Source organism: Dama dama, chromosome 26 (genome assembly GCF_033118175.1).
Source record: "Dama dama isolate Ldn47 chromosome 26, ASM3311817v1, whole genome shotgun sequence".
Classification (NCBI taxonomy): Eukaryota; Metazoa; Chordata; class Mammalia; order Artiodactyla; family Cervidae; genus Dama; species Dama dama.
Window position 1 is genome coordinate 49,313,005 of NC_083706.1, and position 11,769 is coordinate 49,324,773.

Consider the following 11,769-nt stretch of genomic DNA (forward strand, 5'->3'; position numbering starts at 1 on the left):
TGTGGGCTTCTCACCGTGCTGGCTTCTCTTGCAGAGCATGGGCTCCAGAGTGCAGGCTCAGTAGTTGGGGTGCTTGGGCTTAGTTGCTTTGAAACATGTGGGATCTTCCCAGACCAGGGATAGAACCTGCGTCCCCTGCATTGGCAGGTGGACTCTTATCCACTGTACCACCCGGGACGTCCCAATAAATGCTGGTTGAATGAACCAACATGTAAAGGATTTTTCTGGTGGGTTTCTATGAAGTGAGGGAGTGGAGGCAACATATCAGTAAAGAAAGAACACCTTTACTTTGAAATAAGGAAGGCAATTTATTGTAGTGAGATAATATTGAAGTTTTACATACGACCGCCCCGATGCGTATGAAGTAATTTCCTCCACACTATCGGAGAAGACACCATTGAACTACAAAGAAACTCAAAGTGCTTGACATCAGTTAATGATGCATAATATAATGCATTTTAACTAACTTATCCAAATTTCAAATTAGACAGTTAAAGGACACATTGAAGTATTTTTCATGCATTGTTAACAACCTTTTTTTTTTTTTTTTGCTGGAGTTTATAATGCCCTTTGATAACTCCAAACACTGAACTCTATTCCTTACAGTCTGTTCCTTTCATCCTACTGAGGTGATTAGTTATCACAAAGCGGCTTATTAGAGGAAACTCCTAACAGAGACTTAGACATTTTCTCCTAAATGGAGTTTGTGGAAAATATGAAACTTGGCATGCCCTTTGAAGCAATGCCAAGAAAAGAAAACATTATGTTTAGACACTAACCACTAAAACAAAACAAAACAAAACAAAAAAACTTCAGGAGGCAAAGAACAGCAATGCAGTTTGGCACAAGTTCAGAAACAAATATATACACACATATCTGCGTACATGTACCCAATGCCTTGTCTGGGATGCGTTTTATACATGTGCTACGTGTTGTACAAATCAGGCGCACGGAGTGCCGGTGTGAAGTTGTGTGGCTGTCCTCTTGGAGGAGGTCTCAAACACAACTTGCCAGAGGAGCTTATTCACGACTTTTTGGAAAACAAGAGTCTAAAGACAGTTCTCATTGTGTACGGAAGGGCCTGGAGCGCTAGATGTAGGATTCCTTGGCAAATCGGAGCTGCTCGGCGTCAAACACGGGCTGGCTACACCGCCGGGCCAGCAGGGCCTGCCTGCCCTTCTGCTGCGACTCGGAGGCGCTTCTCAGCCTCTGCAGCTCGGGTGTCCGGGGGACCATCACTTGTCCTGCCGCGGCCCCAGGGGCGCAGTCGATCCAGCTCTGCCTCCAGGGCTCGGTCCCTGGCCCCCGTCGGAGCCCGTCCAGGGGCTCCGGCCCGTGGCTGTTTGTCGAGTCCCCACGGGGGCGGGTGGGGAGCGGAGGCAGCAGCCCCGCGTCCAGGCTCAGCACGCGGGCCCGCAGGCTGCCCACCGTCTGGCCCCCGCGCGGGGCGAGCTCCAGCGCCTGGAGCCGCACGGCCTCCTCGTAAGACGGGGGGCGGCCGGGGTGCCTCTGATCCACCAGCTGGAACACATCCTCCACTGAGAGGGTGTAGGCCCCCGAGTTAAAGCCCAGAGCGGCTCGGCCGGGGGCGTCCGACGAGCTTTCCTGGACGATCCGGCCGGCAAGCTGGCTTTCTTTCTTGGAACCTCGCTTCTCTGGGTCTCGGGGGCAGCCCTTGGGCTTCGCGGCTCCAAAGCTGCGCGTCTTGGTCAGCACTCTTTGGTGGGAGGCGAAGGAGAATGACATGGAGTGCTTTTTAATTTCTCGGTTGGGCTTGCTTTTCTCAGCCTTGGTGAAAGACTGGTGTCGGGTGAAGAAGTTTCTTTTGGGGCTGGAAGGAGAGGCCAGGGGCGAGCTGTCGGAGAAAGCGTCCAGGGAGCCACTGGAGGCGGCTTTGGCGACCTGCGCGCACGGTGACGCCGAGTCCTGAGTCGGGCTCCGCTCCCCCAGGTCCCGGGGCCTCTGCGCCCGGCCTTCGGCTGCAGGAAACACCTCCTCGGGAAACGGGTCCTCGGCTTCCTCGCCGGCAAAGCGGGAGGCGGCCTGGGCCACCGCGGTGAAGTCGTCCTCGCTTCGCGTGAGTTTCGGGTTTGCTCTTCTGACGTCGAGGCACTCCGGGGAGGATGCGGCGCTGGGATCCGAGTACCTCCTGTCCGCTTGCCCGAGGAAGCCCTTCAGTCTGGCCGTGGTGCTGACCACGGGCTCCCAAGGGCGCAGCGGGGCTCTGGGCTCTGAGCGGCCAGCAGCCAGCTCTGGGAGCTCTGGGGGCTGCGAGCTTGGGGAGCCCGCAGGCTCCACGTCGTGGTCAGGGTCGTTGCTGTCGTAGGCCGAGTCGTTCTGCAGGGTCGACATGTCTGGGGGAAGGTAAGGGACAGCTGAGTGTTTGTTCAGGTCCTTTTAGAAATTCACTTTAGCACCGTCCACCCTACTCACATCAAGTATGGCCCTAGGGAATTCGGTGAAGCTAATTTGGGGCTTGTTATGAAAGAAACTGGCCATATTCAAGTTTCATTTCTTGCCATGCCTACTATTTTGAGGTGGAGAAGATAAGTAGGAAAATGAAGAGAGAGAAGTTGAGAGAGAGACAGGGAGGGAAGAAATGAGAAGAGAGAAAACAGCTCTCCACTGAAAATTTATTGATCTTAGATTTAAAAGCTGATCCTTTGGACGGCTCTTTTCATTGGATCCATTCCTATTTTGGTGGTTCAGACAGTAAAGAACCTGTGTGCAAGGCAGGAGACCCGGGTTTGATTCCTGAGTGGGGAAGATCCCCTGGAGAAGGGAATGGCAACTCACTCCAGTATTCTTGCCTGGAGAATTCCATGAACAGAGGAGCCCGGCGGGCTGCAGTCCATGGGGTCAAAGAGTTGGACAGGACTGAACAACTAACACTTTCACTTTCATCCCTATTTTAACAGACCCCCATTAGACCCATATTCCATTGTGTGGAAACAAAAGTTTCTTACCCCAACCCTCTAGCTAAAGGTTACTTAGTAAAAGGAGCAGTTCTTCATGATTTAGAACAGGAAGGGGAAGGTGCCAGGCTGTAGCCTGAGGAAATAGTGCAGGAAAATTCAAGAGAAAAGCTTCCCTGCTTGCTGACTTCTCAACAGACCTGCATCTACTCTGATTCCGTCATGTGTGCTGGTAACTTCTTCAGATCCCAGGGGTGTTTCACGTCACTGGGCTGGATTGGTAGCCAGGCATGAACTTGACCCCACAGTCAGAGTCAGCTGAGAACATGTTCCATACCTGAACTGTCTGTGTGTTCCAGGGACTCATCAGAAGCAATTCTGGAATGTGCTGGAAAGTCTTCCCCAAATATTTCAAAGCAGTTATCGATGAGGAATTCCACCAGTGTCTTAACCTGTGAGGGGAAGTTAACAGCTTGTCAGCTTAATGAGATCTTATTTTTAAAGGAAGAAGGTTACCAAGGGAGATATAGGGAGGGTCAGCAGTTAGGGAGGTGCCAAAATGGGCTTCCCTGGTGGCTCAGATGGTAAAGAATCTGCCTGTAATGCAGGAGACCTGGGTTCAATCCCTGGGTTGGGAACATCCCTTGGAGAAAGGAATGGCTACCCACTCCAGTGTTCTTGCCTGGAGAATTCCATGGACAGAGGAGCCTGGTGGGCTACAGTCCATGGGGTTGCAAAGAGTCAGACACGACTGAGCAATCAACATTTTTACTTTCAAAATCGGCATAAGAGATGTTTAACCGTGTCTGAAAGGAGCATTCAGAAAATTGGTAACAATCACCTATATGAAAATTATTTTTGAGATATGCCTTTTATCTTTGTGAATTTAAAAGACCTATTACTTTAAAGTAACCAAAATGTTCATTAAAAGAGTTGCCCGGATTGGTAGCTGAACTGACAGAGCATGATGCACAAAAAAGAGCAAAGTGAAAGGGCCTTTCCATTCTGGAAACAGCGGTGGAGAGACGGGCATCACTTGTCCTCTGTCTCGGAGGATGACCTGGCTTTACCGGGTCTCATCCAGTGGATGCACCCCAGAGAGTAGACCTGGGGCCACAGCAGACCTCACTGCTTGGCTTTGACAGGCAGATGTCGAGTTTCACAGAAATAGCCGGCACAAACCTTATCGTTCAGGTCTCTCCGGGCTTCCAGCGATAGGTTGTGCTCGTTTTCCGGGCTCAGCATGTTGGGCCCGATGCAGATGGCGAGATTGCTGGCGTCCATCCGGTTGACCTCAGAGTTCTTGCTGATCACGTGGAGCACGGACACCAGGTGCTTGAGCAACAGGTGGTTGGGCCGCGGGAGCTTGTCTGCAACCCTGGAACGGAGGTGGGGAAAGCTGGTTTTAGGGGAGGTTCATGGCCTATCTAGCTTGAGGGGAGCAAGTTGAAAGTGGCTGCCTGACCCAGGCTTCTTTTAAAATGAGGAAGGTCTGTTTCACAAGAACCATTGTGAAACGTTCATTCAGATACTTGCAGTGGCAACTGACATGGAATGAATCACTGAACCACAGAGCTTGAAGCCCTAGAAAACTGGCCTCTATGATCCTGACACCAGTAACACGGCCATTTACTCTTCACACAGATCTTAGATTACGAATCATTAACTCCTGCAATAAACTTTAACACATTTTGAAAATCATTTTGTTGAGAAACCATTTAGCCATATGGAATGTCTTCCTGCTTCTAACACTGCAAGGCTGGTTTTTCTAAAGAATACAATCATTTGTCTTTTTTTGAACTGTGCTCATCAAACGAAGAAGACACATTTTTATACCATTCTGAGAAAGCTTTATGAAGAATAAATCAGTTTAGAAGAGCATGTTCATAAAAATAATGAGGTCAGCACTAAAAGGGCAACATTGGTACAATGACTAATAAATTAGAATTGTAAAGCCTCATATTTTCAAAAAAAGAGATGGTGGTTCTAACATAAGGGTCATTCATTTCTCGTAAGATACTGTTAAGAAAGACCTTTGTGTCTGTAAGCAGAAGTTTATTGTGGTAATCTCAGGATTCTTATTTTGGGACAGACACACTAATGCCTTCAGTTCAATAAATATGCTATTGATAATACTTAGCCATGTGAGACAATCATCATATATAGACACAGTTTTATAGGATTTGGCAAAAGTGCTGATACTGTGAAGTTAGGTGTGTAAGATTTTCTAGGCACTAACAGGTCACACTTTGATTTATATATGGTACTTTTTCTGCTGCCGTTGGAATTTATTTTTATAGAGTTTTCATTTTGGTTGATTATAAGGATATGGAATAAATACACTATGGAATTTTGTCAACAAACAAGCCCTTGCAGACTGTTTACTAAGGGACATTTTATGGGAGAATTGCTGCTTTGCACTGCATCAGTGTGGACAGGTGAAGACCCCAGATTCCTACACGTGGCTGGTCAGCCTGCTCTGATGCTTTCATCTGTGAGTTCATTTCATACCTTCTTGAACTACTTATATTTTTAGACTCCCTACCTGTTGGGATTTGTGAGTACTGAAGTTCACTTTCTACCTTTTGACAGAGGTGCCTCCTTTCATTTAGCTAAAAAAACCTACTTTTTAAACATTTCCAGGGGACCTTTAGATTTGTATTCTAGGAGCGGGTGAGCGAGTCCACGTGAATTCCTTCAATGTTGCAACATGAAACACTCTGACAGTTGGGTGAGGAGCCCCCGGGCGGAGACTGCACTGGTGACTTACTGTTTCAGCGCCTCGATCCGGTCCTCCTCGCTCTGCTTGGCCAGGGCGCCCATCCACTCCTCAAACAGGTCACAGGACAGGAGCTTCAGCGGAATACTTCTGAGGAAGTCCTGGTGGGAGGAAGCGGACCATTCACGTTACATAACACGCTGCCATCCTAACTTCCGTCTCATTCGCCCCCTCTCAGGAGTCTCTGCTCATCACCCCTTCCTGCCTGCATCCAATGAGCCTGAAGTCTCCCCCCAACTTGTCTCTCAGCAACTTTCCTAACAACGGGCACAGTTAAGGCCACCATCCAAGGGGCCACCAGACTCAGGGCAAGGGACTGGGTCGTGGGACAGTCCGAGCGCCTGTTCTCAGAGACATCTGGGGAGAACTGAATGCAGCACTTTTTGGCTGGAATCTGGGATCACAGAAACAGACATGCTGATACACATAAATGAAGGCTGAACTAAGACAGTTCGACTCCAGATCAGTCGCCTTTGCCGTGTGGGGCGAAGAGCCCGATTCTCATCCCCTGAGAGTCAGTGGGGCAGAGCCCGTCAGCTTGTTGTTTGCCACCGATGCTGGGGACTCACCTTGAGGACCACGGCCAGGAGGTGCACTGGGAGGCTTTTCAGGTCCACCACGCTTCCGGAGTTGAGCTCCTCCTTCAGCTCCTTGCGGGCTTTCTCATTGGCTGCTTTCCTGAATATTCCTTCAGTGGAAGGGCCTTTAAGGCATAGAATAGTGAGAATATCCTAAAAGGAAGAGGGGTATAGAAATAGGAAATGGTTACCCGGGGTCTGAAGTCACACTTTGCTGCTACTGATAGAGGAAACATCTGTATTTCGGTAGGAAAAAGAATTTAAATAGTGGACATGAACAGTAGCTAACTTTACCTGCTATACAATATCCTCTCCATAAAAGTTAGTTCTCCAGGATACTAAGATCATCTTAACAAGAGACTATTAATCCCAGTCCGGTTCCTTTCAGTCTGTTACTTTCAACTGTCTCTCTCAACCCTGCCATTTTTCTAAGAGCAGGTACATTGGGAAAGCTGGAATTTGCACAGCCTAAAATGATTTTGGGCCTCCCTCCTCTCGAGTCATTCCGTGTAAACACTGGATGTCTGATCACAAGCTCCATAAATCTGTTGGTTTTTCAGAAGCTACCCATTTTTAGCCTTCTTCACTCCATTAAGTCAGAAGGATGGAGGTACCATCGACCTGAGCTCATTGGCAAATACGACTGATTTCTAGAATGTAAGCCACTGTGTAAGTTCTCCTGACTGCATTCTTAGGTGGGAACACCATTTCCAAACATGGGAAAAAAACTGAAAATCCCACCCCAACAAGTTCAGCATGAGAAAGCCGCTCAGGTTTCCCGAGGACGTTTCATAGAAAACTGAAGGGTGAACGTGTGCATACCTGAATGGGTCCCGGGAGCGTGTTGTCACTGCAGATGGCTGACAAGGGCTGCTCGAAAAGGGATGTCTTCAATTCTGGCTCCGAAGCTGCAGAAACATCTGATGAAGAAGAAAGCCTTCTCATGAGAAAGAGCCAGTTAGACACCTTCTTTCTCTTCTTGATTTCTACGGCCGAGAAAATAAGGCAAAGAGAAATTAGATTAACATACTGATAAGCAAGGAAGGATCCAGATAAGACAACAGATAGTGTCATTTATGGTTTGCCATGTGGGAGAAACAGTTTTGAAAAACTGAGGAAGCAAAGGGTGTGAACCTTAATCTAGTGTGAACCAAAAAAACAACCACATGGTTACCAGGGCAACCAGCCCCTCAACAGCAACACCAAGGTCCCTCAAAGCCTCCACCTTTCCTGTTTTTACTCTTTACCAGCTGTTTGCTATAGAAAAGGAGCAAAGTCTAACTAGGCAGGTCATAAACAATCATCTTAACATATTGACCTTAATAACCACGGTGGATAGTTGGTGGCTATTTCTGATGTGAAACAGATTATTTTAATTCCTCCTCTGACCAGTGAAGAAAACGAAACTTAACAGGAAGTGACTTGCTCAAAACCATTTTGAAGGCTCTAGGCTGGGCGGGCTGTTAAACCTCAGCGGCCGCGCTAGCACCCACCACTAGAGGGAGCCAGTCTGTCTGCAGTCAGCTGCAGGGTTTTCCCAGTGGATGCGTTAGGACGGGGCAGGGAGGTTAGAACCTAGACCTGGCAATTGGAAATGCTCAGGAAGAATTTTAAGGATAATCGGTCCTTGCAAAATCCTGAAGATGTCTGCACAATGGGTATCACCACTCATGAGTTTACTTCTTTCTGTTTTCCTCTCTCTCCTTCCTTCTTTTTTTTTTTTTTCTAATTAAAAAAAGCTATACTTTCTAAATGCATTAGCACATGTTTCTATACTTTTTATATCAGCAAGTGGAAGGGGATGGATAGAGAATTGGCTTGTCCTTGTAGTTCAAGAGAACTGGGTCAGGGTTACATTACAACACAATGAATTGTGGAAAAAATTGACTGAACGGTGGGTTCTTTGGGATTTAAGATAGCAACAGTTGCTTCATGTACTCTTAGAATCATTCTCCATTAGAGGAGGGAGAGAGTGGAAAAGGCAACTGCATATTTTTCACACGTATGCACACTTCAATTGTCGGAACAGAAGTGGCCAGGAGATCTGCAACCCCACTAAAACCCCTCTGGATGGGGGAAAGGTTGACTTGGGAAGGACGTTTTCTCTCAGAACACTTGCTGTCTAGTGAGCTGGAGCCTTCCTGCCAGGCAAGGGTTAATGTTCTGTGGTCTTTAAGAGAATACTTCGGAAAAAAAATCCCCAGTAAAGCACTGTGGTTTGGCAAACCAAGAACGCTGGTTGTTAGCATTTACATAAAAGATCAGTGTGTTTTCAAAACTCACCAATTAGCTGGCAAATATTATCTTCACTCTCACATGATGCCAACAGAGGATGTTCCTTGATATTACCCTAAAAATATATTTATTTTAATGAAAATTAATGGTTGAAGAAATCTGCCCAGTCTTTCCCCACAAAATATATTCAACATGTTATTCATATCAACAGTTAGTAGTCCATTAATTTTTTTCAGAATCAATATTAATGTCTTGCTTATCATGACATAAGATCTCAATTAACATTAGTGTTTACTACAACTTATCATGTTGATTTTCTATTCTGATAACTAAACAACATGCATGATATTCAATTAAAACAACGTTTTCCATCTCACAGTGCAGATAAAAAGTTTGAAAAACAGCTCTCTTACCTCTGATTGACATTCAATTAATGTCTCCATATCACAGGCATTTAGTGTTTTTGACTACAAGAGAGAAAAAGTCAAATTAAGTAAACATCTTTGACCCTTGCCAATGAGAAAATCTGAGGTAGTAAATGTAAGAATGGCACATACAGCATGGCAGCTGCTTGTCAACTTCATTGGAGTTCGGGCTGACGGTTCAGTGGTGAATTTTGCTCCTGTGTGGCCTTGGCTCTGTCTATGAAAAATCATTCGGGAAAGAGTGAGGAGGGATACATGGAATGCAATGGCCAGTTTCAGCCCCACTCTGACAAAACAGAAAGTCTGAAACTACTAGTTAGAGAAGTGTTCATTTAAGGTCAGTTATGTGTTACCAGATGTCTCACGCCATTAAACACAGCATCTGAACACACTACTTTCTAAAAGCTTTAAACGTGACATCTTCACAACGCCAAACTTTGCTTTTCATTTATTAAGCTCCCATCAGGAGATAATCTGAGTAACAGCTACAGTGACAACTAACATTTTGGGAGGAGAGTTCACGATGTGCCAGGGCACTGTGTCAAGGGCTTTGCACAGATTTTCTCATGTAACCTGAGAAAGGAAAACAGTGGATCCCCAGGACGCTGCTTATGGCAGACATAAAACAAAGATAACACGTATAGAATTCCTAGAGCCCCTGAAGTGCAGGCTTCCCATGAAAGCGAAGCTGTCCGAGTTTACTCTTCATAACACTACGTGTTGCATATTGCATGGTGAAACCCGCTTTTGTTGGATACGATCTCAAAGCCCAGTGACCCCGCCAGGCAGCTGACTGTGTGTCAGGCCAATTTATGGTACTTACCCCCGGAGGGCCTCCAGCCAGACTTCTTTTACCTCCCGTGAACTGTGGAAAATTGGAAAAATAGCATGACACCCTGCTCCTACTAATCCAGCTGAGTGAGGAGACTGAATGGCTCTAACTTCACGTGCTCTGCGTTATAAGGGAGAGGGGGCGGGCAGGTGGAAATTCAGAATGCTGCTGAGACCGGAAAGAGCATCATGGGCTGTCGCCCGGGCCAGACACTGCAGAGCTCCCACTTCCTCATTTCTTCTAGGGCAGCTCTTCTTTTTTTTTTTCTTCTTCTTCAACTTCAAAGTCAAACATCTGTAAACCACCGAGAGTGGAAAAGATGACATATGGCCCTAGGTGAAGGCTCTGATTCATGTCACAGGTGGGATGTGTGAATAAGAAATTGTGTTATTCTGTACGTAAACATCATCGTATTTTCTAAAGTGATCATTTCAGGTGCCCTTTTTTTTTGGTATCCTGTTTGGGTGCAGTCTCCCCACCCACCCACCGTCTCCTGTGTTCATCGGTACATTGATAAGCTCCCTCTGGGTGTGGGATATGGCCCCTCCAAGAAAGCCAAGACGTGCTGTCTCTTTTGGAATGCAGTCATCATCCAAAGTCAGTTTTCTCTGGGACTATGATGAGTCCACCAGAGCAGGCTGTCTACATGTTAACCTTTCCCTTCCTTAACTCAGTACTAAGTCATAGCCAGATTAGCTCTAAATTCTGATGTGGGAGGTAAACAAACGATTTCCTTTGATCGGACATTTGAGAGTAGAAAGGAGACAGTGAGTTTCATCTGTAGATCCCACCTTCTGGATAAAAGAGAATCTCTGGTCTTTCCTATGGCTTAGGAAATGACTTATATGAAATAACTTATATGAAATGACTCAAATACCCTGACAACAGAATGGATACATACAGTGCGATGCATTTTCACACAGTGGAGTCCTACAGAGCCCTGAGAATGCATAGTCTACAACTACGTTCAACGACATGACTGGGTTTCACAAAATAATGTCGAGTGAAAGAGGCCAGACACGAAAGAGTGTACCTTGCATGCAAAGCCCCCAAATAGCAAAAGTAATCTGTGCTATTAGAAGCCAGCATGTTATTTCCAAAGGGCTGGGTAGTGACTCTGAGGGGGTCAGAGAGGGTCCATCTCTTGACTCCGAGGGGGGTTCCATCTCTTGATCTGGTTGTTGTGGTTATTCAATTGCTAAGTCATGTCCGACTCTTTGCAACTCCATGGACTGTAGCCCACCAGGCTCCTCTGTCCTTGAAATTCTCCTGACAAGAATAGTGGTGTGGGTTGCTGTGCCCTCCTCCAGGAGATCTTCCTGACTGAGGGATTGAACCTGTATCTCTTACATCTCCTGCGTTGTCAGGCAGGTTCTTTACCACTAGCACCACCTGCTGCTGCTGCTAAATCGATTCAGTCATGTCCGACTCTTAGTGACCCCATGGACTGCAGCCCCCCAGGCTCCTCTGACCAGGGAATTTCCCAGGCAAGAATACTGGAGTGGGTTGCCATTTCCTTCTCCAGGGGTTCTTCCCAACTTAAGGATCAAACCTGCGTCTCTTATGTCTCCTGCATTGGCAGGTGGGTCCTTCACCACTAGTGCCACCTGGGAAGCACCTGGGAAGCCCCTATCCCCAGGAATTTGCTCAAATTCTATCTATTAAGTCAGTGATGCCATCCAACCATCTCATCCTCTGTCGTTGCCTTCTCCTCCTGCCCTCAATCTTTCCCAGCATCAGGGTCTTTTCAAATGAGTCAGCTCTTTGCATCAGGTGGCCAAAGTATTAGAGCTTCAGCTTTAGCATCAGTCCTTCCAGTTCAGGACTGATTTCTTTTAGGATTGACTGGTTTGGTCTCTTTGCAGTCCAAGGGACTCTCAAGAGTCTTCTCCAATACCACAGTTCAAAAGCATCAATTCTTTGGTGCTCACTCTTCTTTACGGTCCAACTCTCACATGTACATGTCTACTGGAAAAATTGTACCTTTGATTATACAGACCTTTGT

General features: G+C 46.7%; 1 protein-coding gene across 1 annotated transcript; it reads right to left on the reverse strand.

Annotated features, from left to right (window-relative positions):
- Positions 1 to 522: 522 nt before the first annotated feature.
- On the reverse strand, positions 523 to 9,908 carry TAGAP (T cell activation RhoGTPase activating protein). The gene is made up of 10 exons (XM_061130113.1): positions 9,756 to 9,908; positions 9,065 to 9,149; positions 8,921 to 8,974; positions 8,556 to 8,622; positions 7,095 to 7,258; positions 6,264 to 6,425; positions 5,686 to 5,795; positions 4,098 to 4,293; positions 3,253 to 3,367; positions 523 to 2,354 (listed from the first exon to the last, which is right to left on the reverse strand). The coding sequence occupies exons 2-10, from the start codon at positions 9,089 to 9,091 to the stop codon at positions 1,090 to 1,092; spliced, it is 2,160 nt and encodes a 719-aa protein (XP_060986096.1). The 5' UTR covers positions 9,092 to 9,149; positions 9,756 to 9,908; the 3' UTR covers positions 523 to 1,089.
- Positions 9,909 to 11,769: the final 1,861 nt, after the last annotated feature.

Excerpts from the sequence above, each read along its gene's own strand:
- TAGAP (XM_061130113.1), bottom strand. The coding sequence starts at position 9,091 with ATGAAGTTGACAAGCAGCTGCCATGCT. Across the intron at positions 8,623-8,920 it reads TAATTGAATGTCAATCAGAG|GGTAATATCAAGGAACATCC; the intron begins GTAAGAGAGCTG and ends ATATATTTTTAG. Across the intron at positions 5,796-6,263 it reads TCCTGGCCGTGGTCCTCAAG|GACTTCCTCAGAAGTATTCC; the intron begins GTGAGTCCCCAG and ends TCCTCCCACCAG.